General features: G+C 63.7%; 1 protein-coding gene across 2 annotated transcripts; it reads right to left on the reverse strand.

Moving 5' to 3' along the window:
• Positions 1-3418: 3418 nt before the first annotated feature.
• PDPK1 (3-phosphoinositide dependent protein kinase 1) lies at positions 3419-27521 on the reverse strand. Of its 2 annotated transcripts, XM_084250396.1 has the most exons (13): positions 27300-27521; positions 25458-25500; positions 25123-25260; positions 21760-21904; positions 21328-21425; positions 14291-14366; positions 12087-12155; positions 11874-11970; positions 10901-11074; positions 9018-9229; positions 5287-5344; positions 4431-4583; positions 3419-4142 (listed from the first exon to the last, which is right to left on the reverse strand). In XM_084250396.1, exons 1-13 carry the CDS (start codon positions 27504-27506, stop codon positions 4026-4028), a joined length of 1587 nt encoding a protein of 528 aa, XP_084106522.1. In that variant the 5' UTR covers positions 27507-27521; the 3' UTR covers positions 3419-4025. The 2 variants fall into 2 exon arrangements, with proteins under 2 accessions (XP_084106522.1, XP_084106523.1); XM_084250397.1 differs by lacking the exons at positions 21328-21425; positions 21760-21904; positions 25123-25260.

Below are 27521 nucleotides of genomic sequence, written 5' to 3' on the forward strand. Positions count from 1 at the left end.
TTGTCCAGCCAAGTGACCCCTACTCGTAATTTGCCAGAAGGGTTAGACAGGATGCATTACACAGCTAAAAATGGTTCGCATTTCGTAAAAATTCTCTGTACATAAAGTGTGATGATTCTTCCTAATGAAGACAAGTTACGGGGCAGAGTCAGGTATACACCAAGGCTCGTGCAGCCGCCCACCAGGCCGGGCTGCAAAACGCTCCGAGGAAGCACTTCCACCGCCTCCGCTCTCCACAGGAGGGCAGCCCGCCGCTTGGAGGCGCAGAGGCCACGGGCAGGAGGCCTGCCAGGACAGAAGGGCACTGGCCAGCGTCAGGTCAGGTTTGGGCAGGAAAAGAAACAGCACGGAGAAGGTGGAGGGCAACGTCTGCGAGAACGAGCCTCGCCACCGCAGCCTCGGCAGCCCGGGCAGCAAGCACCCTCCACCCGCCGACCAGCCAGGGAAGAGGGCCCTCCTACGCCAGGAAGGCCAAGACCTGGTCTACACAGCAAGCACCCAGACACAGCTCCTATGTTTCCCCTCAGAGTTAACAGACCCCAGACTAAAGTGGAGTAAGAATGAAATCAAACTTCAGCAGTTTGGCCTTGAAGACAACGAACAGCCTGCCAGGGTGCAGATGGGGAGAGGCCCTGACACCACCGCAGTGCGGAAAGGAGCCTCCGCACGCCCAGCCGAGCTGACTGACCCCCCCCCCCCCTTTAAGAGAAACCTGGCAAATGCACTTCTGTGAAACCCAACCACCAGGTGATTCCTCCTTCACTAGAACCTTCGCTCTTGCTGATTTTAAGCGGGTCCTGTGCTCTGAGTCTAGCTGAATCACAATCACCCACTAAGCATGTGGCAAGGTCAGTTCAACACCTTTCCCTCTCTGCCGGCTGTGCAGACACCAAGTCAGTACCATTGTGGACAGAGCACGAGACCCTGAAGCATCACCGAGCACATGGCCAGAGCAGCGGGTGGGGGTCAGCTGGCATGCGAGCATAACCAGATTCCAGATTTCAGAACACAAGGACACAGGCTTTGGGGGAAATGAATGAACTGCAGTAATGACGTTTTAGCATTAAAAAAAAAAAAAAAGGCAGTCTTATCCAACCCTTTGGAACACATGGCTTACCAGAACTCATGCTCACTGGGGCCCGGGGCCTGCCTAGAGCGTCTGCACTGGGGCTCTGGGCACAGACTACCAAAACCTTTAAAATGAGTAATTCTTTGACCCAAAAATACCACTCCTGGGAATCAGTGGGGGTGGGGAAGAGGTCAAAAATCAAGATTTGTAAGGATCACAGCATTATTTAAATAGTGCAAACCCAGACACCATCTAAATGTTACAACAGGGAAATGATCAGGTAAATGATAACGTGGCCACTCAGCTCTATAATCACTAAAAACAATGTTTTCGCACCACCACGCATGACATGGGCAAATGCTAACACAGCAAGTGGAAAAAGCTGGATGCAAAGGGGCAGATGCTGTATGTTCCCAGTTTAGTTTAAAAAGCAAATTTTGAGAGGTGGTAGCTGAACACCACAAGGCTCGCAGTGGCCTCCTCTGGGGTGGCGTGAACCTCCAGTGACTTCCAGAAAACAAAGTTTGGTTTTAAGCAAGTCCAGACTCTCCCAGAGCCTGTGCCGACACCGGGAGTAGGAGTGCCACGGGGCATCTGCTGCAATTCCTTCAGGTCTGAGTGGCCCCAAGGACTGGAGCACGAGCAGTGCCTACCAGCCCTGGTGTGGCTGCAAAGCCATGTTCCCCAAAGCCAGCCCCCAGCCAGCGCTCACCACGTGGCACTGTGGGGGGGGGGGCACAGGCAGCAGGAAAGCAGCAGCCTGTTTTCCTTTCCCTCCCAGAGGCAAGGCTGGCGCTGCCTGAGCCAGCGAGGCCAGTCCTCTCAGCCAGGCCCCCAGCTGTCCTCCCTCGTCTGTACCAAGGGGGTGACTCCACCTGGGGGAGCGGGGCTGGGCAATGACGCTCGTCCTTGCCTCCAGGGAGACGCAGGCCCGGGTTGGTCTCTCACTACGTGCAGGTCCACCCTTGGGGTCCCGTGAGTCTGTGGCTGTTACCAACACCCACGTCCACGTCTTGGAACGCAAGGTGCCCGCACGTGGGACAGTGGCGTGGAAGGGCAGCATTAAACTACAGCTGGCGTGAGGACAGGGCAAGGCGTGCAGGCGAGAGTCTGACACATGAGGAGGGGGCTCTGGGGGAGCAGTCTCCCCCAGAGTGGCTGCAGGCTTAAGCTACGGCAGTCACGTCGGCTCCATTGGCTGCAAGCTCAGCCCTGCCCCGTCACCTCTGGCTCTGGAGATGACTGATGGGTGCTTGGCGGTGAAGCCGGGAGGTAGTGGTGCGGCCCGGGGGGCGGGGGGGGGGTGTCGTGACCCCAGCAGCCCAGCGCGTGCCCTGCTGCAGCCCCTGCCAGTTCTACCCACCTCCTGCCATCAGCCGGGGGGCGGGGGGGGGGGGGCACCACAGGCAGCTGACCCCGCTGCCTGCACCGCGCAGACACGGCCTGCTCGAGGAGGGTGTGGCACAGCACGAAGTGAGCCTGAAGTGAAATTCCTGAAAGAAATGGCCAAGCAAGGCTCGCTTTTTAAAAAAGCAGATGAACACAGGCCAGACTTCCGAAGCGAGGTGTGAGGCAAGGGCTTGGCCTGCACCGCACTCCCGGGGCAGCGGGCTGACCCAGTATCCGCCCAGCAGCCCTCTGGGTCCTGCGTCCTCGGCGCCCGAGCAGGCCGGCTGCGCCGTCTCTCCCACTCCGTGTTGGCCGAGCCCACAGGCCCCCCTCTGAGCAAGGTGAGGGCGCCACACTGCTCTTCCGCCTCTGGTCACGAGAGGGGCTCTGCACCCACCAGCCTGAGGGCTCCGTCCTGGCCCAAGGACCACGAGTCACCAGCGCGGCGGCGTGCTGTCCTGTCCGGAGGAGTCCTTCCGGGGCTCGGTGACAGTGGCGCACACCACTTCGGTCTGTGCTCCTCCCACCTCCTCGCCTTCCCCTAGGGCCAACCGCACAGCCAACAGGACCTCTCTGCCTGGGGAGCAGCCGCCACGCACACAAGACTGCTGAGTCCCGGCCGCCATGGCTTCCACAGGGGCAGGAGAGAAGTCTGACCGTTAGGGCAGCAGGCCCTGAGCCCGAGTCAGGCAGGGTCCCGATGGGGCCAGGTGCCCAGCAGCCCAGAAGGCGCTGAGACGGTCCCATGGAGGTGCGCAAGGGCTCCGAGCCAAGTGGGGGCTGCCCCGCCTCAGCCCTGCAGGCATGGCCTGACCCACATGCATCGCCCTACGTAACCAAGCGGGGAGGTCTGCCCTTGCACCCTCCACACACACCCTCCGAGGGGCTGCCAGGTCGCAATGCTCGGCTCGGCTCTTGGGGAGACAGCTGATGGCCCACGGCAGGCAGCACCCGCCCCCCGACATGCCACGTTCGCAGAGGGGTGTGACGGCGCACTGCCAGCCCCTCCAGTTTCACATGGATGACGCGCGTCCACATCTTGGCGCCTGCACAGGCACGGGCCCGCACAGGTGCACAGCGGGAGCCAGAATCCTGCAGCCAGAGCCACATAGGGAGGTGGACAAGGGGCCGTGGGGGCAGGGACAGGCCATCACTCAGGGACCAGAGAGGAGGAGCCCAAGGCCAGAGGCTAAGAGCCCTCCCCTCCCAGCGCGAGGGGGGCACCCCGGAAGAGTTCCATGATGACACGGGGTGGGAAGAGCCTACATCTGACCCCCGGCCACAGCGGACCAGGGGCCCCGGCACACGGGAGCTGTGGCTGCGGGCGCAGGGCCCGCAGGCGGGGACACGGGCATCCGCAGGGCAGAGGGAACAAGCAAAGCGGCCCTGAATTCCTTTCGGCGTTGATTTGTTCTTTGTATGGTTGGGTATTTTTTTTTTCTTTTCTTTTAAATAAAAAGCTGCCCGGCCCGCCGTCGGCGCCCTGGAGGTGGCCGGCAGGTGGTCTGGAAGCACCCCGCGGCGGCCGGGCCACACGGGACACGGGTCCTGGTGCGCACGCAGGCGCTCACTGCACGGCAGCGTCCGGTGGGCTCTGGTATCTGTGCCGCCACACCTCCTGGATCTTTCTGCACCACTTGTGAGCATTCCCGCTCGGGTCCATCAGGTAATACGTCCTGTTGGGCTGCGGAGACAGAAGCCCTTCAGCGCCCCCAGAAGCCCGCCAGAGAGAAACCGTCCGGTGCGCGCGCGCGGCCACTGCAGCACCACCGGCCACCACGAGCAGGGAGGCTGTTCACGCCGCACACGTGCAGCATGCAGGGAAGCCCCACGGACCCTGTGGGTCACCCTCAGTGGAGAAACACGCACAGGGGGCTCCCAGCCCAACTTAGGCCCTGGCACTGGGGAAAGGGCACTGGGACGCTTGGGCCTCCAGCTGCCCTGCACGCAGAACCCCTGGGGACACCCTCACCGTGTGGACAAAGAAGGTCTTAAAATTCTTGGCCTCTGGCCGGAGCTCCTGCGACCACGGGATCTCGCCCTTCAGGACTCTGTTGACAGGATCCACGTAGTACAGGTGTGGCCCTTCTGTGAGCAGCAGCTGTCGCCGCCGTGCAAATAAGCCCTGACGGGAAAACCACAGTCATGCAGACCCGGCCGGCCGAGGCCCAGCATGAAGTGGCACGGGGGCCGCAGCCATCCCCACCCAGTCACTCAGGCACAGCAAGCGGAGCCAGCGCTGCCGGCCAGGTCTGCCCACTGGCGAGCAACAACCCCCCGCCCCCCATCGCCTCTCTGGGCACCTCTCCTGGGCGGCCCCGTGAGAGACAGCAGGCCTACCCCGCGGCAGTCCGGCTGCTCAGTGACTACCCACCGCCCCCAGCGACAGCCAGGCCCCTGCTTCTCGTGCCCTCTGCGCCACGCTGGCCAGACCTGTGCCAGGCACGGGCCCTTCACCCCCTTCCCGCAGCCCATCATGGAGGACACTGGAGTAGGTGAGGCTGAGCGGGCCAGAAGGGGGACAGGAGCCCAGCCAGCAGAGGGAGTGGACGCCAACAGCTTTGATGCCACAATCAATTCATACAACACCACAGAGCACCTCTCGAAACCCCCCAGCGGGGCAGCGGGCTCCTGCTGGGTGCCGGAGTTGCCCCAACTCAACAAAACTCTGAAGCCGGTTCGGAGCCAGCTCGTGCGCGGCAGGAACCACCCCACGGGTCAGACGGCCGGGGCCACGTGCAGGCTCAGAACGCTCCCCGGAGGCTGCAGCCCCTCAGCGGTCACGGCTCGAGGGGCGTCAAGACCCAGGCGGGCGGGAGGGCGCTCACCTTCCGCTTGTCTACTGGGCCCATCTTCAGTATTAAGTTGTTTTCTACAAACTGGTGCCTAGAAAAAAAGAAACGGAGAGTCAGAGATAGGCTGCTCCATCCGCCTGCCTTCCGAATGAACTTCCCGACGCCGCCTGCCCACCCCGCCTGAGCCGGCCTGCCCCACACAGACGAGCCGCCGCCCCGGCGCCTCCACCTGCGCCCGGTCCGGGTCCGGGACAGGCCGCCTGCCGCCTCGCACGGTGGAAGAAGGGGCCACACGGCCCCTGGGGCGAGGCGCAGCCGTGACCCAGGCTGTCCAGAGGTGAGCGCCACGCGGGCGCCAGGGCAGCGCTCAGAGCCCGGAGCACGTCAGGAACACAAAGCCCTGAGGCCCGCGCCGGAAACCAGTGCTGCAATGCACACAAGGAGCAGCTGGCGCAGCCGGTGCCAAACACAGCTTTGGCGGACAGTCGTCACGAGCCCGACTCGCGCCGGTTCCCAGGAGACCAGCCAGGCGGTTTTGCGTCTGCACCTCTGGGCCGCGGCTGGCAGCATGTCTGCGTCCCGGGAGGCCGGGGAATGTGAGGGCCAACGCAGAAACAGAGCATTCCGGGCCACTGTTCCCTCAGTGGCCACTGCTGTATCATGGGCGTCCCGTGCTCTCCTTGGAGCCGGGGCTGGACACCCCGCACTCCGCCGGCCTGGCCTGACCCAGCCGATGCCGCCCAGAGCCTACGGGGCTTCCTGACCCAGACCTCAGAACTGAGGACCTGGCCCCAAATAAACGGTGAGCAGCACGTGAGCTGTGACAGCCGGATGCTCCTGAAAGGCTGTGCCTGGTGTGAGGAGAAGCGTGGCAGTGGACTCTGGAGTCTAAAGACAGCCAGACGCCTTGAAACAGACGGAGAGTCGTCAAGGGGCCTTCCAGGGTGACAAAAGGGGGCCTGCCGGCCGGGAAGACACCGCCACCAGCAGGGCCTCTCCCCACCCCTGTCCCTGTGACTGGGAGCCCCTGTGTGAAGGACCCCAGATCAGCAACTCGGAGGAGACTGGCACGGGGCAGAGTCTGACTGGAGCGCAGGCTGGGGGCGGCGCGCACAGCCAGGCCCTTCAGGGCAGAGCGCCGCTCGAGCACAGAGCCTGCCTGGCCAGCAGAACCACCTGTGGCATCGTGCTCCCGGGCAGACGGGGAGAAACTCGCGAGAACTCGAAGGAAGGGGAGAAGGGCGCAGCGACCAGGTCTCAGGAAAGGGGGTTCCTTTCAGGCCTGACAAACAAGCAAGACACCAAAACCAAGCAGGAGAACAAAATAAGCCGAGAAGACAAGCTGGAGGCTTCCAGCAAACACAGCCCCGCGAGAGGCAGGGGCAAAGTAACAGAAAAGGTCTTAAACCACAACCAAAAACGAAGCAAGATGCCAACCGGAAACCCCAGTGTCCTGCTCCCAGATAAATGAACCCACCTCCCGCGTGTCCTCCTGGGGGGCACTGGCATGTGGGCACACGCCACAGGTGTGGGACTCAGCACGGGGCCCACGGCCTTGCCATGAGGGCGGCTGGTGGGGAGGGCGGCCAGCACACACGCCGAGGGGCCCTCGGTCCTGAGGGAGGGATGACCCGGCCGGCCGATGGCAGAGCATGGTGGCACTGGGCGGAGGTGGGGGCGCAGCAAGCCAGCCCCTTCCTCCAGCGCCCAAGTGATACCCCAACAGATGGGGCCCGGCAAGGGCAGGTGGAGCGGTCATGCGGGCAACTGGCCCATCAGTGCAGCTGCTAGTGATATGACGCACTTTGACAAGTGCAAGATCCTAAAGGAGTCTTCCTGATTTCTACCTCAGAGTCAGCGTGGGGGGAGCGCCTGGCGGGCACCTCACACAAAATACTGTGAAAGTGGCCACCCCCCCACCACTCCACACCCAGGTCTCTCTCCTCCGCCCGCCCCAGGCTCTAGAAATGACCCTTAAGGATGAAGACCGGCAGCCACAACAAGCTGGTCCTCAGATCTGCAGTGCCGGGCACTGTTCACACGCCTCAGCTTCATGGGAGACCCAGAGAGCTTCTCCTGTCAGGGCTAGATCCACTGACATTTTCATACGAAAAATGAAAACAGACACTTTCAAATATGCAGTTAAAAAACAATGAACAGGGCCTCCCTGGTGGCGCAGGCGGTTGAGCGCAGCGCTGTGAAGCTGTCCACAGCCTCTGTAGCGCCGGTTCAATCCCGGCCGGCCGGCCGGACTGGGTCCCACATAGTGCGGCAGACCTCTCCTGTCTTGCCCGCTGCTCTCCTCAGCAGTGTATTTCGTCAGGCTGCCTGTTCTGTTCCTCACTCTGTCTCCGGTGAATCCTCTCACCCTCCCACGCATCTGGCCTGTACCCCAGTTCTTGTATAAAAAAATAAATAAGGGCCTCCCCGGTTGAGCGCTGGGCTGCGAAGCTGCCCCTAGCCTCTGCAGCGGGGGGTTTGATCCCTGGCCACCGGCGAGGGTCCCACATGGCGCGCAGATCTCTGCTGCCGCCCGCTGCTCCCCTCAGCAGTGTCCTTCGGTCCTTCTGCCTGCTCTGCTCCCCGCTCTGGCGAATTCTCTCACCCTCCCGCGCTTCTGACTGTACCCAGTGCTTGTATAAATAAATATACAAATCTTAAAAAGAAAAAATACTGGACATGGCTTCAGGTGAAGTAAACAGTCTTTTGTGACCTTGGTGACTGTTTCCCTGGTTTGTTAAATAAATCCCGTTATTGTCATTGTCTGAACCTGAGTGGTCTTGCAATTATGCGCACAGGTGAAGAGCTCAGACAGTGACCAGTAAACCATTCGGGCATGTCTCTGGCCGGTTTACTGCCCCTTATCACCTGGTATCATAATCATGATGGGGTGACTCTGGCCCGTGGGCCACGTAACTAGAATCACTGTCCCGCAGGACAGAGACCGGCAAAACCTGCTGTTCAGTTCAAGGGGATGAGGACCGCTGACCCGTCAGGTGCCTCCAGCTCTCAACTGTCAGCTTCCAAAGTGGAGGGAAAGAAAAGGACCCCAAAGAGCAAGCAGCTTGCAGGGTCTGCAGTCTGCCCCACCCCAGCTGCTCAGTTCGGCCCAGAACCACAGGCTGCTGGCCCAGCAAGAGGCCTTCTTGCAGATTTACAGGCAGGGCCCGGGAATCCCTGCCCTGTCTGAGCCGGGCCAGCAGAGCCCTGGTCAAAGCTCTGGTCACAGCCGCCAGGGATGTCGTGCAGCAGCCAGCTCCAGGAAGTGCCGTGCCCGCCCCTCCTCCACGCCTCAGGTCCTGGGCGTGCTCCACCCAGCCAGCCTCACGCCCTGCCCCGCCATCTTCCTCCAGCTCACGCACCCTGCGACGTGCCATGTCTCCCCAGCCAGGCGAGTCCACCAAGCGCAGGCTGGAGGGAGCGGCTCCCTCCGTGGCCCAGCGGAGACCAAGCGGAAGAGCAGAGGCGACCATGAGGCGCTGCGCCTCCCACGACACACGCAGAGCAGAGCGCTGCCCACGGAGCACGGCAGGGAACAGCAGAAATACACCCCCAGCCCCTGGCTCTCAAGACTCAAAGAAAAAAAATCACGCCAGGAGACAAAGTCAAAGAACACAAAGGTCCAAGAAGATGCCTAACAGGGGTGAAAACGCAAACCCACACGAGCCCAGTCTGTGGGTCAAAACCGCGTGGGTAGGCAGCACCGTGTGCCCCCCACACCATGCCCCCCCCACGGGAGCCCCACTGCGCCAATGGGTTCTCACCAAGGGTTCCCACTGGCCTGCTTCTCCAGCAACAACCGCTTCTCCTCCTCGGAAAACTGCAAGTCCAGTTCAAAAGAATTGCTGTCCAGGTCGTGGATGTACTGCTCGATGTTGCTGCCGGCCCTGGGGGGCGGGCCCGGGTCTGCGGCAGACAGGGAGTGGGAGGAGGAGGACACCTGCATGCAGCCAAACTGGCTCAGGAGGTTGTCGTACTGCGGAGAGAGAGGGGCGTGAGGCGAGGGGGCCCAGGGCAGCGAGCTCCAATGAGGCCTGCCCCTGCCTCTCCTGCACGTGGGGGCATCCTGGGCACCCCTCAGAAGAGCTGGCCCGGGAGAGGGCTCACCATGACGCTCACCCCAGGAGGTGGTACCACCAGGGGGAGGCCTGGGCCTGATGACCCAAAGCCCCGCTCTGCCCAGGCCAGATGCCAAGAGGCTCAGTGGAGGGCCTGGGAGGTCAGCACACCCTTCCTTCAGCCCAGCGGGCCCATGTTTTGAGTCTGGCAGTCACCCCATATTCCAACGAGACTAACTACACTCAGTTTTCAAAATACTACTCCCTTCAGGGGCCTCCCCGGTGGCGCAGCGGTTGAGCGCTGGGTTGCGAAGCTGCCCGCAGCCTCTGCAGCGCCAGTTCGATCCCGGCCGCCGGCGAGGGTCCCACATGGCGCGCAGACCTCTCCTGCCGCCCGCTGCTCCCCTCAGCAGTGTCCTTCGGTCCTTCCGCCTGCTCTGCTCCCCGCTCTGGCTCTGGTGAATTCTCTCACCCTCCCGCGCTTCTGACTGTGCCCAGTGCTTACGTAAGTAAATAAATAAATCTTTTAAAAAAAAAAGAAATAAAACGATTTCTCTTAAAAAAAAAAAAAATACTACTCCCTTCAATCTCAGCAAAACTTCATGCAGCCTGGCACAGCCACACTCGCCTGCTGCCCTGGAGGCAGCGGTGCACCCACTTCGATGGGGAAAACTGGCTCATCACAAAGTGCGCACTGGGCGGGGAGCCCGGCAGGGTGCATGAGGGAGGCCCCGCTAAGCGAAGGAAAGGAGCGCGTCTTCCCAAGCTCCCCGTGCCGGCAGAGGGTCCTGGCTGCCACCCCCAATGCTCTCCCGTGTCTCAACAAGCCTATAAAGGCAGTGGGTGGGGGGCTGCCCCGTCAGCCCCACCCCTACACGGGGTGACCAGGGCTCAGGCCTGGCCAAGGTGACGCCTGCAGACATGTCAAAGTCAGGCCCATCCTCCCCGTACCCTGCAACGCAGCTGGAGGCTCAGACCACAGCCCCCGTGTTCAGGGCTCCTGTCCAGGGGTGCCACTGCACTGTGCCCCACCGGACTTTCTAGAGGCACCCTGTCTGCTCTACCCTGGCCCCCTCAGCTGCACCTGTGCAGGTCCAGCAGTGACATGGGATGGGGGATGGGGGAAGGAGTAGAGTCCACACTCCCCTCCAGGGTGCAGTGAACCAACCCCCCACTCTGCTGCAAGGCCACAGCCCCACAGCACTCGCGCCACTCCCACCCTGCCTGAGCCTCTTCACCCATCTCCCTTAGAAGGGCGGTGCCTCTGTGCTCAAGAGGATGCTGGCTGCCCTCTGGGACACCTCGTCAACCCCTCACAAAGGGGGCTCAGAGCCCAAGGGGACGGGCAGACAGGCGCTGCATTCACTGGCTCCTGTCCAACCCCCATGGGCCAAAGACAGCCCCAGGAAACAAGGAGCTTCTCTCCAGCCAGCATGGTGGGGGGCACCGGGCAGGCAGCCCCACCGCCAGCCACCACCTGGCACCCAGCCTGGGGTGCTGAACACACAGCAGCCCCACCTCGAGCAGGACAGGCCCGTACGTGTGTACACACACATACCCCCGCCCCGCCCCACAGCCGCCCGGCTCACATTCCCGTAGCAGTCCTCGTCGTCTTCGGACATGGCGGGTAAGTATGCCGTGAGCTTCGGGGGCGTCTGGTGGTGCAGATTCTCCCACGTAATGGACTCAAAGAAGGGATGGGCCTTAAGAGGACTGTACCCGCCCATTTCTTCACAGCCTAATCTCTTTGTAGCATCTAAAACCTGAAATTAAGTTGAAACAAGGCAGTGTCAGGTTGAAAAATTCTGATCCAGAAGAGTCTTTGCGAATAGCTCTTCTCAACTCAGCTGCTCCCGGGGACAGGAAAGCACCGGGGCACACCCAAGTCAGGCCAGAGCCTGGGGGGGACCCTTGGGCCCTTCTCCCCAGTCTCTGCCCCCGCCCCCGCACAGGCGAACGGGAATTACCACCTCCACATTCGATGGGCAGCAAGGAGCTGACCACGCCTGGAGGAGAGCGCGAAGAACCATCTGGCCAGCAAGCTGTCAGCGCGGGAGGGACACGCCCACCACCCCAGCAGCGCCCTATCCGAAGGACCCCACGGATGAAATGTGCATGACGCACAAGGTGCGGGGAAAGGGGCTGGCTGCAGCCCCACCCAGCCCAGGGGCACGGAGCCCGCCAAGGGGCTGGAGCGGGGGCAGCGCGCCCGGGACACAGCTCTGGCAGCTACCTGTGGGCCTCTGCTGTGTCACCTGCGCTATGCCCACGGCCTCGGCAGTGGCTCTAGCGCTGCCCCCACAGGCTCACTGCAGCCAGCCGGCCACCCGCACGGCCAGGCCCAGCAGCCATGGGCCAAGGCCGCAGCAGGCTGGTGCGCAGTACAGAGGGCATGGGAGCGCGGCCGCTCGGGCCGCGGGTGAGCAGCCTGGAGGGGGGCGGCTCTCACAGTGAATGTACCCACAATCACCGTCACTCCAGAGACCCGAAGGTGCCTGACGGCTGGGGGTGCAGGGCACAGCGATGGGATCCTCCCACCTGAAGAAAATTCAAAATATTCACCAGGAGCTTTTCCACGAGGTCTCTGGCCTTAGGGAAGAATTTTTCCGGAAAGTCATATTCCAACTTAATGATCTTCTGAAATATAAGATACTCGTTTCTGTAAAATAAGAAAACCGTCACTCGACACAAGCCACCGCCGCATGCAGCTGGGACGGGACCCCAAAGCCCTCCCGCCCTGCCAGCCCGGCTGCCCATGTGCACAGCGGCGCTCACCCTGCCCGGAAGGGCGGCAGTCCCGCCACGAGCTGGTAGATGATGCAGCCGAGGGCCCACAGGTCTGAGCTGCAGAGCGGAAAACACAGAGAGGACACTTGTGGACTCGGTGACAGGCGCGTCCGCCTCCACTCAGTCTGTTTCAACCGCCCCTCTTCAGCCTCCCGTCACCCGGGAAGGGGTGGGGGGGGCACGTACAGTCGGGACTGCTGGGCCAGGCCAGGGGTCCCCTCCCCGCTCTCCCACCTCCCGCGAAGGCTACCAGCTTCCTCAGACCTCGGCCTGGGGCGGGGCGGGGCGGGGGGGGGCGCGCACGTGGGTGGGGTAGCCCGCAGAGGGGTGCCCCACCACAGCAGGCCATTGCTGTTTACCCCAGACAGACTCAAGCGTGGCTGAGCAGCGGCACCCCGGGTGTCACGGAGCCCGCTCCTTCCCGAGCCCCGCCCTCCCTCAGAAACACTTTAATCACACATTTTAAAAGGAAAACACTGCAGCTCCAAATTTTCAGACAGGCGTATTTCCAGAATAAACCAGCAGGGCAGGGCCTCTCCTGGCCTCCCCGCCTGGCTCCTCCGGATGCACCAGCTCAGGACAGGCCGGGCTCAGCTCAGACCCAAGAGCATCGAGGCACCGCTCCCCACTGCCAGAGCCTCTCAGGGGGCTGGCTGCGGTCTGCGTCTGGGGGAGGCCACAGCCTGGCGCCAGCAAGGGCCAGGGCGCAAGCGGTGCGTGCGGTGGGGCGAGGCCCAGCGAGTCTATGCTCGGTCCAAGTGTGGGTCCCCCGGTCTCCCCGTGGTCCAGTCTGGAGAAAGCAGGGAGTTACACAGGGGAAAAGGGGACAAAAAAGAGGGGGAGTGTGGGGTACCCAAGAAACAGCTTTCAGGCCCTATGCATATTTGAATGTTTTCCCATCCACAGGCATCGTCAACATTTTAAATGCCTTTTTAACACGATGGAAAACAAAGGGAGAAGCCAGCGTGAAGTTTGGAAAGCAGAGGAACCAAGGACTTCTCAAATGCTTGGGTGACACAGGTCGGCCACCCCGCGACCCGAGATGGCGCCTGGGCAGGCCCTGTCCCTGCTGGCTGGGCGGGTGGCCTCGCTGCCAGCACGGGATGCAGATGCCACCCTGTGCTGAGAACAAAGGCCTCCGCGCCCCACGACAGAGGGGCAGCGGGACGAAGGCGTGAGCATGCTGTGCGGGAGCCTCACGCCGTCACAGGGGCAAATGCAAAACGGGTTCCTGCAGAGGGCTCCGGTTGTGTAAAAATTACGTAAATGTAGAAAAGCAATCACTGGAAACACACAGCAATCCGTGACCCGAGAGGCTACGTGTGTGGGGACGTGAGCAAGCTTTAGAACCAGAGGGACAAAACTCGGCTATCTCGAATAAGCACCACAACCAAGAATTAAGAAGCATAAGATACATAGTGATGCGCACTCACCCCCACAGACCTCTCAACACACGGATGGCCAGTCTGGACCTACTCCCCCCATTCCGAGCGGGAGGCGCACGGGGGCCCTCCCTCCCACGCCGCGCTGACCAGTCGCCGGTGCCGGCAACGCGCGGCTCCAGGGAGGGCCTGCCCGCAGCACTGCCTGCTCCTGCATGGGGCGGGGGGGGGGGGGTGTAACGCACAGGCTCCCCCAATTCCATTTTCGCCCCTGCCCACTGGGCCTGCCAGCCATGCCTTCTCTCTCTGGCCACTGTCCTCTGCACCCTTCTGCACTTCCCTGTTCACCCCCAGGCTCCCAGCAGGCCGATCCAGGTCTGAGCGCGCTGCGGGCCAGGCCCCTGCAGACATCCGCCCCACCGGCAGGCGTGCCAGGCCAGCCAGCTTCTTCCCAGCCCGAAGCTCTGCACCCACTAGCCAAGGAGGGTCCAGGATCCGTGGGTGCCGGGACACAGGGGGAAACTGGGTCAATGCGGCAGACCCCTACTCTACTCTTCCCCCCGAGAAGTTGTCCAGAGGAGCAAGATCCATCTCAAAGCACAAGACCACAGGCGTCCCCCGGAAACAGAACATGTAATAAAGCAACTCACAGGTTATCGGAGCAAAGATACCGGTTAAGAGGCAAGACACATGGTTCCTGCCAAAAATGCTGAGCATGAAAGGCACCAGAGGCTCCTCCTAACTGCATCTCGCTGACAAATACACTGCTTTAGAGGAGAGGCATGCTGGGATCAAAAGAAAGCTGCTTACCTCTTACAGGCCGACTTCTCTGTGAGCAGCTCTGGAGAGACGTACTGGGCCGTGCCCACGAAGGAGTTGGCCCTGGCTGGGGAGACAGGAGAAGAGGTGGTCACTTGGAGTCAGCCCGCATGCAGTACAGCCCCGCCCAAATGCAAGATGTCAGGTTTATGTGGCAAATCAGACTGTGCACCCCAAGGGCCGATGCTGCCAGGGCTGGCTCAAGATCACTGCCAGTCAGACCCCCTCACAGCCCCCCTCGAAGAGCTGGCTCAGCATTCGGGCTGAAGTGGTCAGGGCCTGGAGCCGCATCAACTGTCACAGCAGGACTGCGGAACCTGATAGCCCAGGCGGGTGGCCAGCACTGCATGAACGCGGGGGCAGGCAGGACCCCCGTAGGCAGGGTGGGCAGAGCCTCCTTGGACCCAACAGCCGGGGGGTGGCGAGGACAAAGACTTGGGCTGCCTCCCACTGCGGATCCGCAATCCTGCTCCCGCCCAGCACCAGAAAGCAGAACCAACACCAGGCGCAGCCCTCAACACAAGCCAGCCGGCCTCCCCAAACCTCCAGAGGCACCCCAGGTCCTCTGTATGGTGGGTGGCACGACAGCTCTCAGCCCCCCTGCGAGCAGACAGGGGTCCAGACACCAGTGTGACCGCCAACCGCGGCTGAGGCCTGCCACTTCTCTAAGGCAGGGTGAACGCTGCCCCACCTCCCATAAGCCCCTGGCCAACCCCTGCACAACCTGTCCTGCAGGCCACACGGCTCCAGAACACCAGAGGCCCCAGCCCAGCCGCCCTCCACTTCCCAGGCTTGGAGACAGACTCGCTGTTGGATCGCATTTCGCCTTTTACCAGCCTGGCCCTCCTCAGGCCAGGCCATCCTCGACATCCTCAATAGGACGAAGCGGACATCACTCCAGGGTCTCTCTCCTGTAGACCAGCACTCCCAGCTGAGAGGCCGCCAGGCCCTCCGCATCAACTCTACACAGGCGGTTCTAACACCCGCAACAGCCCCAGACACCCCAGCCCCAAACTCCCAGAAAACCCCTCTCCAGGGCAGCACTGTCCTAAGAGGCAGCACACGTGTGGAACATCCAGAAGAGAGGGTGGAGGACAACAGAAAAGGTCTTCCTGGGCCTCCCCGGGGGCGCAGCGGTTGAGCGCAGGGCTGCGAAGCTGCCCGCAGCCTCTGCAGCGCCGGCTCGATCCCTGGCCGTGGGCGAGGGTCCCACATGGCGCACAGACCTCTCCTGCTGCCCGCTGCTCCCCTCAGCAGTGTGCTTCGTTAGTCTGTCTGTTCTGCTCCCCGCTCTGGCTCTGGTGAATTCTCTCACCTTCCGTGCTTCTGACTGTACCCAGTGCTTGTATAAATAAATAAATAAACATTTTTTTTTTAAAAAAAGATCTTCCTTTCTTTATTTTTCCACGACCAGGGTCCAGATCCAGGGAGCAGACTTCTCTCCCCCAATGACCCAAGTTCTATCCCAGACACCTCAGCCCAGCCTGAGTCAAAATAACTGGGCAGTTAAGCTTGCGGGGGTAAGACGTGAGAGCCCCATGCTCTCCTTACGATCTCCAGCTGAAAATCATGCCAGCCCTGAAAGTGGTGTAAGGAACCCAGGGCCACTGCCATGCCCAGTGGCACCCCGGGGCCTGGGGCACTCCCAGGAGGGAGGAAGCGCAGATGAGGATGAGGGGCCGTCTCCAGAGGTGGCCCTGGGTGAGCAGGGGCATGGGAGGGAGGCGCAGGAGCGCGCACCCTGCTCCAGCCCAGGTGGCCCTCCGGACAGGTGCCCTGGGGCCGCCGCGCTGGCCCAGAGATTTCCCAGGAAGACATCCCCGGGTCCTCGTCCCGCCAGGGCCCTGACCGAGACCGCCGAGAACACGGAGGCGAGTCACCAGAGGAAAAGCAGCCCGGGGCCCAAGCCAAGCCCACTCCTGCGTGCCAGCCTCGGCGCGCCCGGAATCGGCACGGGGGAAAGGGGGCGAGCGCGGCAAGGGACGCAGGGCTGGCGCAGGGCGCAGGGCGCGCGCGGGGCTTCTGGGGGAGCAGATTCCAACGAGCGTCCGCACCCCGGGCCTGCCCGCGTCTGGCACGAGGCCAAGGACAGGGCGGTACCGCCTGGGCCCCAGAGCGCGCCCCGTGGGTCGGCTCCGCCCGGCACTCGCCGTGGAGCCCGCGGTCTGCGCCCTGAAGCGCCACCGTCAGGCGGCTCTAGAAATGCAGGTTCCCGGGCCGACGGTCGGCGCGCCAGGACCCGGGGTCTGACAGCGCGGCGGCCGCGCCCAGGCGGAGGCGGCGCAGGGCGGGTCAACGAGGCCCGGGCGGCGCGCCCAGGAAGGCGACCGCCCCACGACGCACGACGCACGACGCACGACGCATGACGCACGACGCAGTGCCGCGCGGGCAGCGGGGACGTGGCGGCCGCCACCGCCCCGACAACGCGGCAGCCTGGCCGCGGCCGGAGGGGCGGGGCCTCCGGCCGGAAGGGCGGGGCCGGCGGGCCGCGGCGGAGGCACCACAGGGCGGCGCCAGGGAGCGGCCGCCCGCGGGCTCCGGACGGAGAGAGGCCCGTCCCCGCCGAGGCGCCCTCCTCCGGGCGGCCACCCCTCCCCGCGCAAGACCCTCGGAGGTCGAAGCCGCCTCCCCCGCCGGGTCCCGCGTTTTGGCCCAGGAGCCTCTCGGGGCGTCCGCGGCCCGCGGGGTCCCCTCGGCGGGCAGCACGGCCAGACCCGCCCCGGGCGCGGGAGCGAGGCTCTCGGGGCCCCGCGGCTCCTCCCGGGGGTGGGCGGCCAGGGGCGAAGGCCTGCGGAGACCGGGCTCAGAACCGGGCTCAGAACCGCGCTGGCCGGCGCCGCTGACCCACCCAGGGGGCGCGGGCCAGAGCGGGCCGCGCGGCGTCTCCCCCGCTCGCCCGACGTGCAGCCGCCGCCGCAAAAGGTGGCGACGTGGTGGCAGAAGCCAGGCCCGGGGCAGGCGAGGCAGAGGGAAGGGGAGACTCCGGGGTCCGCCCCGCAGCGCGGGCCCCTGCACAGGACCAGCGCCGGGAGACGGGCCCCGCTCCTCGCCGGAGGCGGGACAGCCTCAGCACAGTCACCGCCCGGCCCCGGGCCTCGGGCGCCCAGCCCGGGGTGGAGCGCAAGGCCCGCCGCCGCCGAGGCCTCTGTTCAGAGCTGGGCGGGTGCGGGGCAGCCCGCAAGAAGACCAAACGCGAGGCGCCAGCCAGGGAAGAAGAGCCGGGGCCACCTCTAGCCGCGCAGGCCCGCCAGACGTCTTCGCAGGTGGCTGCACCACCTGCCATTCCCACCGGGAGGGTCGTCTCCCCATGGCCCGGCCACGCCATCCGGTCTTTCTGGGCGAGCAGGCCTGTGATGGGAAGCAGCACCTCACTGTGGAGCCCCCCACATCTTCCAACATGCCGAGGCCGTCCCCTGCATTGTCACCAGTGAGTGACTGCCTCGGAGCGATGGCTGCGGAGACCCGGGCCCGTTCTTCAAGGGAGACAGCAGAGTCCTCATCAGACCCTGGATTGCAAAATGTCCTCCTGTCCGGGGGCGCCTCTCCCCTCATCGTGGCGGCACCACGCACTCCGGCGCAGTCTGCCGAGCGGCTCTCCCGCCCGTTGGCACTGCATCCAAGCCAGCCTACCTCGGTCAGGGCCCGCGCCTGTGCACCCAGCTCTCGTGCGCGGTGTGTGTGTGGGGGGGGCAGTAAGCGCACTGCACTCTGGGGGTTAGAAAGAGCTGCTGACGTCACAGGTGAGCTCGCTGCTCCCCAGTGAGAAGCACATCGCCACCAGCCTCTGGGGCGCGGCAATGAACCCGAACGAGGTCAAGCAGCCAGGCCTGACCACTAGCTCACAGGACACACAAAGAGGCGGGACACGTTACATGACCCCACAGAGATGCACCCACAAGCTCCGTAGACAGGAGGCCTGGTTTTCTCCAGGCTCTAGGGGAGAAGGAACATGGCCTAAGGAATGAGACACACTAGCTGAGCTCAACATGGGGAACTTTTATTTGAATCCTGACTCAAGTAAACCACCACCAAAAACCGATCGATGCAGGATTATGATGATCGGAAATCTTTTCTAAAACATAAACCGGGCCTCCCTGGTGGCGCAAGGGCTTAAGACGCAACCTATGAAGCTGTCCACAGCCTCTGCAGCACAAGTTCCATCCCCGGCCGGCCAGGGAGATACCCACAGGGCGCAGCAGACCTCCCGTCTCCTCGCTGCTCCCCTCAGCAGTGTGTCTCAGTCGATCTGCCTGTTCTGCTTCCCACTCTGTCTCTGGTGAGTCCTCTCACCCCCCCGCACCTCTGGCCTGTACCCCAGCTCTTATACATAAATAAATCCTAAAAAAAAAAAAAATATGGGCCTCCCTGGTGGCGCAGCAGGTTGAGCGCAGCGCTATGAAGCTGTCCGCAGCCTCTGCGGCGTGGGTTCAATCCCGGCTGGCCAGGGAGATTCCCACATGGCGCGGCAGACCTCCCTTGTCCTGTCTCCCCACTGCTCCCCTCAGCAGTGTACTTCGGTCCGTCTGCCTGTTCTGCTCCCCACTCTGTCTCTAGTGAATCCTCTCACCCCCCACACCTCTAGCCTATACCCCAGTTCTTATATAAAAATAAACAAATCTTTAAAAAACAAAACAAAACATAAACCCCAGGCCCCATGCTATGATCCAAGAAGTGCCCACACTGAAAAGGCCAGAGCAGATACTCTGGATGCTGAGAGGTGTGTGTGCTGTGGGGGTGGGGGTGGTGGTGGTGTCAGGGACTCTCCTCTTCATGCCAGCTCCCCTCTGGTGGCAAAGCAAAATCCATCTTGAAAGGGAGTCCTGGGGTATGTGTGCAGGGGGCACAGAGAGGGTGCAGAGCAGGTGTTGCTGAGCGTGCCAGGATGCCGGGAGTGCACAGAGGGCCTCCATCCATAGCACGTGGGAGGGGCCTGCCAGTAGGTGCCACAGAGGAGCCTTCGAAGGTCCCCTCCCACCTCCCCAACAGAAAGCCCTGCACGGAGCTGAGGACACACATTTCCAGCCACAAACCCCAGTCTGGACCTCAGGATGCAGAAGGGCAGAGGCATAGGCAGACAAGGGGCTGACATCGAGTGACAGCTACGCCCTTCCTGGAGACATCTGTGCACACCTGAGCAAGGTGAGGAGTCACATGTCCACTGTGCCACAAAGTCCCCCTCAGTCCCAGAAGCCTCCAGAGCCGCCCTGTCTGCTCTCCCCCACCCCACAGACCCAACAGCAGCCCTTCTCAAGGAGGACCCATGGGGTGAGGTCTGGTAAGGAGGACCACCTCGCCCCCTGGGAGGGTGGCGCTAGCTCCACCCCAGCTGAGGGGCCTGCCCTGGTGCCCACCAACACTTTGCTTCTCAAAGTCTGCAGAAGAGGTGGGGAAAGCTAACGCGGGACAAAGGTCAGACGCCAAACTACTTCAGACAAAACGAGAGCAAGCACGAAATGAATCAGTCACATGATCAAACACGTCTTCCCTTTCCCTCTAAAGAAGAAAAGCCACCGCGCCTACGCGTACCAGCCGTTCTCCTGGCCGATGCTGTAAGGACCGATAGCCCCCGGGGCCAGAAAGAAAAAAAAACAGCTTATTTCACTATTCACCATTGCATTGAGTTCTTGCATTTTCCAAATGGTTACAGGGCAACAGGAGCACCTTGTGAAATGCCAGCCTGAGGAGCAAGGACGAGCAGACGGGCCTTATCTCAGCAGGAGGCCGGCAATGGGGCACAGCGGCCCACCTGCCTCGCCTGTTGCGGACATGCTTCCCGCCAGGGGCCACGGCGGCCAGCAGGACGCGGCTGGAAGGGGCCCAGGAAGCCCAGTGCCACCTCTTGGTGCAGGGGGGCTCCTGGGCTGGGCGCGCCTGCGGGCAGGAGGCACTGGGACCAACCTGGTGCAGAAGTGCAAGCTCGCCCTGACTGCAAGGCCCGTCTCAGTCCCAAACAGCGGTGGTTTGCTCCTCAGAGAATCTCCAGACCCTCTGGGGCGCAGCGTGCCTGCAGAGACTAAAGCGCTCACCAAGAGAATCTTGGCAAGAACCCCGAGTTTTAAAATACCAGGAAGAGGCCTCCCTGGTGGCGCAGGTGGTTGAGCACCAAGCTGTGAAGCTGCCCGCAGCCTCTGCAGGGCAGGTTTGATCCCCGCCGGCCGGCGAGGGCCCCACATGGCGCGCAGACCTCTCCTGCCGCCCGCTGCTCCCCTCAGCAGTGTACTTCAGTCCTTCTGCCTGTTCTGCTCCCTGCTCTGGCGGATTCTCTCACCCCCCGCATCGCTGGCCTGTACCCCAGCTCTTGTATGCACAGATAATAAAGCAACGCACAGTGGCCGACAGCTTTCCCAATCTCGCGCACAGACTTCATCTGCCATCTACTCCATACGTGAAACGGTCTCTAGGTCACCAGCCGCTCTTCCCATCCTGGCTGTGACTCCCTCGGGTCAGCAGCGGAAAGGAGCAAGCCAAAACCCCCGCCCTCTGCCAGCCCGCGGGACTGTCAGCAGCAATCCTCAGGTGACCGAGCCGCCAGAGCACGGGGCCTGGCGGCAGGAGGGTCTGCGGGGATAGACACGCACTTGGCCGGCAGGTGGGCGCCAGCCCCATTCACTTGGTGATGGCAGCCTAGCAGGTGCGCCCAGCGCCACGCACACGAGACAGAGAGGCAGCCCCAGCGGCTCTGGGACCCCGGGAAGATGCACCTCGTTACAGCCCCCAGACCCACGTGAAGACCTGGAGACCAGGAACAAATGTGCGCCCTGAATCTTCTGGGAGGACGAGCCACCAAGGCCCTGGGGGCCTGCAACAACTATGCAGAGCGCGCCAGAACCACAGCACCCACCCCGCCTCCTGGGACCCAGGGCGCCCCTCCCTGCCCACTGGGAGCCGGCCTCAGGGGAGCGCTGGCCACCCTCTACAGTGGCGGGACATGCAGACAGGGGCCCGAGTAGGAACTTCAGGCACCTCAACACATTTCCAAGGCGCTACGGGGGGACAAGCCCTGCGTGGCCGTGACGCTGAAGCCTCACCTTGCTTGCTCTCCGGGGACAGCACCTTCGCGGTCCCGAAGTCTGTGATCTGGATGTGCATGTCCTCATTCAGCAAGATGTTCTCCGGCTTCAGGTCCCTGTGGAAACACAGCTCCTCACAGTCGGGGCGAGCCGGCAGGGCAGCAGCATGGCCGCGCGCTCCCGTCCTCCGAAAGCAGAGCCCCGAGCGCCCCGATGCCCACAGCCCAGCAGCTCCTCGGTCGGCACCTCATCTGACCCAGAAAGCGTCAGCAAGAACATCTCGACTGGGCTGTGTCAGAATGTGCTGGACAATGAGGCAGAAACAGCGCACACCAGAGCTGCCAGCGAGGAGCGGCCGCGGCCCAGACAGCGCAGGAGGCGAGCGAGGCGAGCGCAGCAGGCCCCGGCTCCGACCCCGGCGTCTCCAGCGGACCCGCGCGCGCGCCGCACCTGTGGATGATGCCCCTGCCGTGCAGGTACTCCAGCGCCGACACCATCTCGGCCGTGTAGAAGCGCGTGCACGTCTCGTCAAAGGAGCCGATTTTGCGGATGTACTTAAGTAATTCTCCATTTTTGGCGTAACTAAGGCCAAAATCTGCATATTGCTTCATTAAGGAAGGACACAAAGGTCATTTTCCAGGACCTGGCCTCACCAGCCCGCGGGAACTTTCCGTACCACTAACACCTGAAGGTGCCGTGGTCGGAGACCGCCACCCCCGGGGGACGGGCCTGCGGCAGCCAGACCCCACCAAGCGGGTGGAGGGTGCCGAGCCGCCAGCCCCGCAGCTGCACAGCCAGGTGCGCTCCATCAGGCCAGGCGCAGGCTCCGCAAGCGACACTCCTTTGCAACTACACACAGTGGCCGCTTTGGGGAGAGAAAGTGCTTCCTCAGCGCCATGACTCAGTCTACACCGGCCGAGGGGCCCGCGGCAGGTCCCCACAATTCCTGGCCGTCCTCTTGGAACCGTTCGAGGCGGCACAGAGCACAGCCCTCACCCAAGTGCGGCCTCCTGCAGCAGCAGACACGGGCCTATGCGTGGACTCTGACAGGCCCAGTGCTTCCCCTGGCAGCAGGGCTCTGACTGGTCCTTCCCCACCGGAGCAGCACCCTGAGGGCAGGGAGGGGTCATGCCTGATGGCCAACCCAAGGGCCGCATGGCTTCTGTTTGCCAGACACCGTCAGTCCCGCCAAGTGGGGCACCAAAGCCCAAGGCGGTCAGGACAAGCCAGGAGGGACACCGTGCAGCTGCCCCACTGCCCCGACCAGCCCCAACTGTGCTTACCAGGAGCCTGGAGCACAAACCAGCCTCACCTCCAGCAAGGACAGAATCCCTTCCTGGGGGGCCCTGCTCTGCACCTTCCTGGGGTGTGGGTGTCAGGGGCCCTTTGCCAGCCTGCACACTCTGGCCCGCCCAACCCCAGTAGGAGCGCAGTGCTGCTGTGCAGGCACCCCGGAACCGCCTCCGAGCCTCAGCAGTGAGAAGCGCCGTCTCCGGGCGCCTGCAGCCACGTGGGAGGCCCGGCCCGGCGCCTCTTCCGGCTTTGTGGGTTTTGCCCCTTATCTGACCGCTCCCCCAGTTCCTGTTTCCTGCCCGAGGGACACTTTCTATTTCTCTGCTCGGTGGAGGAGCCAGGTGACCAGCGGTTCGACAGGACAGATGCTGAGGCCCACGGCTCTTCGACCACACACATTGCTCAGCCATGGCGTGTGGGCCAGCTTAGCCCCTTTCGTGCCCGAGAATGTCCCCACCTCCCTTGGCACCACCAGTGCCCCAGGCCAGGGGGGAGGAAGCTGTGCTCTGGCCCTAAGGGGGGCTGGCCCGAGGGGGAAACAGACGCTGCAGCAGCACCGGCCAGAGAGGGCAAGCCACGGACCAGTCACAAAGCTAAGGATGGTGTCCAGACCCCTGAAGTCTGGTGGCCACTCCTGGCCCCGTGCTGCAAGAAGGACACACAGGGACGTGCGGGGACAGCCATCCCTGAGCCCCTCCCCCCCCCCCCCCCCGCCTCCATCCCGGTTGAGGGTCAGTGCCCTCGCTGCCTGGCTTGTCTGGTCAGGCTGAGCCTCCAGGGGGCGGAGGCCACTAGCTCAGGGATCGGACCACGTGCTTGCAGGCTGCTAGGGGAAGTCGGGCTCTGCCGTGTCAGAACTGGGGTGGGTGGGCCCTGAAGAGGCTGGAGGAACTGCTCCCCTCGCCGAGTGTAAACTACAGCTGAGGGGAGAAGGAGCACACACGGGGTTCCCTAAACTCCCACCCCGCTCCTAGAAAGGAGACAAGGGACCCCGGAGCCCCTCTCCGGCTACTGTGAAATCGTCTCAAAGCCCAAGAGCAGCAGAGAGCACAGGCCGGAGCTCCTGGCCTTGCATCTGCGAGGCCATGCCCACCCCTGGTGCCGAGACAGCAGCACCCTCGCCCCGCGCCACCTCACCCCCACGCATGACAGAGCGGGAGCTGCCACGCATGCCTGCTCTGGTGGCGCCCCGGCTGGCCCCTGCTCCCCTCCACCACCAAACGCACTGTGTACTGACCGCACCCCTCTCAGCCCTCCTCCCTCATCCAACTGCCAGCATCACCACAGTACAGAGACCCAGCCCCCCGGCAGCCAGCACCTCGGTCAGAAGTCATCTGGTCCTGCGGCCTGTGCCTGCACCCTGCCCAGTCTCCTGCAATCTCTGCAGGGCTTGACCCAGGCTCAGCCCCTGGTGACCCCTGAGCCTCCGTCCCGCCAGCCCATGACCCACGTGCCACCCAGCTCTGCTCAGAGCTCCATGGCAGTGAAGGGTCCGAGCCAAGGCCGCAGCCCCCACCGGGCCCCTGTCTGTCTCTTGCAATGCAGTGATAGCGCCACCATGGACCCAGAGCCACCCGGACGCCACCCTCCCTCTCCCAGTTCAGTGAATGATGCGCGGCGGGGGCAGCGGCCAGAGGACCATCTGCCCTGCTGGTGGGCCGCTGAGGCGCAAGGAGCTGGCTCAGGTGCTCCTCCTGAGGGACACTGAGCTGATGCCGAACAAAGTGGACCTTCAGATCACCAAGCTGGACAGCCTGGCCCCCCAGCCCACCAAGCAGGTGCCGACCATGCGGCTGGCGTCTCCAGAGAGGTAAGCGCCCCAAGGGCAGAGCCCGCCCTCACAGACACCACCTCCCCACTACCTGGCACTCAGCAGGGACCACTCAAAAGCAAAGGACACAGAAAGTGGCCACCTGCCCTCTGCTCAGGCCCCTAGATGAGGTGACAAAGACAACAGACAACGCTCCTGGCTTGGCTGAGAAGTGAGGGGCCTGAGGCCTCTGCCGGAGAAGCAGACTGCAGGCTGGAGAGCGCGAGGCCGTGCGGTGAGGCCCTAGGGAGAGACCATGACTGAGGCCAGTGTCCCAGGTCCACGGAGAGGGGCTCTGGCCCTGGTTCGCACTGCACTTGTCGCAGGGCCCAAGCCTGGGAGCTGTGGCTGCCTGGCCCACCCCACACCCCTGGGCCAAAGGCTACACGGAGGTGCCTGCCCCCGCCACCTAGGGGTCCCGGCCTCCTCCTGGCACGCCCCTCCTGTATCTGCGCACGGGCTCCAGGAGGCCAGCCGAGGCAGGACGGGAGGCCCCAGCGCCGAGGCGCACGACCACAGGGCTAAGATCTCACCCATTACATGTGATTCTCCTCAGTGAAAACCCCTCAGAGATGGCTGTGACGCCGCGCAGCAGGCTCACATCGGCGCACCGGAGACCCGGAACTTGCTGGGGGTCCCCAAGGCAAAGGGATTGCGTTTCAAGGAGAGGGGCCACTGCGGCGACACACAGGGCGCGCACGGAAGGATACAAAGCTTCTCGTCATCCTGGAAGGTGAAGTACAGCCTGACGAAGAAGGGGTGGTCCAGGCGCGACATGACGTCTCTCTCCCTGGTTACATACGGGGCCTTGTTCTCTTTGATAATGTGCCGTTTCTCCAGGATTTTAACTTAAGATGGAGAGAAGCCTGTCACCGCCCCTGGCCCGGGTGACGAGCACGCGGGCGAGCAGCTCACGAAACGCCCGGCTCATGGCCCTAAGCCCACAGCGTCTTCACCCCTGAAAACAGCGCAGTGACCCCCAGGCGCCGGACAGCCCAGGCCGCGTCCCCCACCCTTGGCCGCACAGGGCGGGGCGAGTACTTACTAGCGTATTCTCTGGAGGTTGCCAGCTCTCGGGCCAGGACAACCTGGTTTGGAAAGAAAGGGGGAGAGGAAGGAGAAATACTCAGTATAACCGGGTCTCCAGCCCACCGCGCGCCCTGCACGCAGACCGCCGCCCTGGGAAGCGCCAGACACCAGATGACGGCGCAGCGGCTGGGCAGTGCTGCCGAGCGTGACGCGTGTCGCCGACCAGTCCCAGTCCATGTGCTGACGGGCCCCGGCGGCGCTCTTGGAATCTGCGAGCGGGTCCCTGCTGCAGAGAGCAGCAGCAGTCACCCCGCCCTGGGGCCGGGGCCACGACCCCCACCCCACAGATGCCCTCCCGGCGCGTGCCCCACGGGCTGCCCTGGTCTGGGGCTCCTCCAAACAGCCATCACCACGCACTGGATGCCGCCCGCAGACACCGGGAGGGCCACGCTCTCACGCACAGGACACCCAAGCTCTCGGGGCCTGGGAGAGCGCCCTGGGGTCTGGCCTGCACAGGAGGGTCATGCCCCGGCGGCGCCACTCCAAGGCATGCGGGGTCCCCACGCCAGCTGCACTCGGGACAGAGGGCCAGGGGCATCACCCTACACTTTCCACATGACAAGCCCCTCACCAACTCCCAAGCGGCAGGGAAAGCGGTGCGCGGTGCCTGCGGCATCACGGAAGCAGAGCAGGGGCCAGGAAGCAGGGGCCACAGGCGGGCGCGCGCGCTAGCTGGGAGGCACAGCCCTGTACAGGCCCCTGAGGCCCCCTGGTAGTGAGCGGGAAAGCCTGCAGGAAGCCCCTGCAGAGCGAGGGCAGCAAGGCCGGGTGATGGGGCTCGAGTGGGAGGGGCGCAGAGACCCTTCCGGAGGCATAGGCCTTGAGGGCGGCTCGCAGGCACCGGGGCCTTGGGGCGCAGGAGAGGATGCTCGTGCAGCCAGCGCCCCGGAGGCGTGCCTGTGAGGCCAGCACCGCAGCGGCTCCGCGCAGGGTGGCATAGGCACGCCCTCTCCCAGAGGCCAAGGCCCACACATGCCCTCCAGGTCATGCCCTCCAGGTCACCAGCTGATGTCCCTCCACGGTGAAGGCCCAGCTGGCGGGGGAACTGCCCTGCCCCAGCCTCCCTGGGGCCTGAGAGTGGGGGCTCTGCCCAGCAGCAGTGGGTGCCACCGGGCTGCATGCTACAAGACAGACACACCCGGAGAGGCTCGGCCAGGCTGCAGGCTACAGACACACCCAGAGGGGCTCGGCTGCGCTGCCCAGGCCCTGGCAAGGGCTCCTGGGGCCTGTGGCCAGTGCCATGGCGGGAGCATGGTGCCAGGGCAGATGGGGCCTACTTGGGCCCACCATGGAATGCAGGGCGCATGGGGAGGGTGGCCCACAGAAGGGCCTCACTTTTTAGTTGGGACAAAAGCCCAAAGCAGGCAGGCCGAGGACGGGAGCGGCCCCTCTGCCAGGCATGGCGAGCGGCAGCGTCCGGCAGCTGCTCCCCTGAAAGGACCTGGAGCCCATGAGCCTGGGCCCGGCCACGGAGGCAAAGGGCTGCCCGCGAGGGCGTAATGCCTTCACACCTTCAACCAAAGCTGCCAGCACGGACAGGAAAAGCGCAGGGGAGCCAACGTCACGCAGCTGTAAGGACGCCGGGGGAACACGCTGAGAGCGGAGCATCGCCGCCGCCCCCCCCCCCCCCATAAAGCCCTGACTCAGAGGCTCCGGGGCCGGCCGGGCCCCCAGGCACCCTCGGCGGGAGGGGTGGAGAGGGAGAACAGCACTTGGCACCCACCTTCCGCGCGGAGCCCCAGCAAGTCAGCCTTCCCAGGGAAACACGCGCGACGGGCCGCGGCCGCAGAGTACTCACTGTGGAAAAAGAGCCTTCGCCAAGAATCTTCCCGAATTTGAAATCTTCGGGCCGTTTCTTCCGAGGCTGCGGTGGCGGCTGCGCGGCGTGCTGCAGGGAGGCGGTGCCGGGCCGGGACTCAGCCGCCGTGCCGTCCATGGCGGGGCCCTGCCTCCCTCCGCCGGGAGCGCCAGGGGCCGTGCCGGGCTCAGTCTGGGTCCTCACCATGGATGGGGACGGGCA

The sequence above is a fragment of the Talpa europaea genome (genome assembly GCF_964194135.1).
Source record: "Talpa europaea genome assembly, chromosome: 12".
NCBI lineage: Eukaryota > Metazoa > Chordata > Mammalia > Eulipotyphla > Talpidae > Talpa > Talpa europaea.

Coding starts and splice junctions, on each gene's coding strand:
- PDPK1 (XM_084250396.1), bottom strand. CDS start 27,506: ATGGTGAGGACCCAGACTGAGCCCGGCACGGCCCCTGGCGCTCCCGGC. Junction 25,501..27,299: donor GCGAAGGCTCTTTTTCCACA/GTGAGTACTCTG, acceptor TTTCCAAACCAG/GTTGTCCTGGCCCGAGAGCT. Junction 11,971..12,086: donor CTGCCGCCCTTCCGGGCAGG/GTGAGCGCCGCT, acceptor CTTATTTTACAG/AAACGAGTATCTTATATTTC.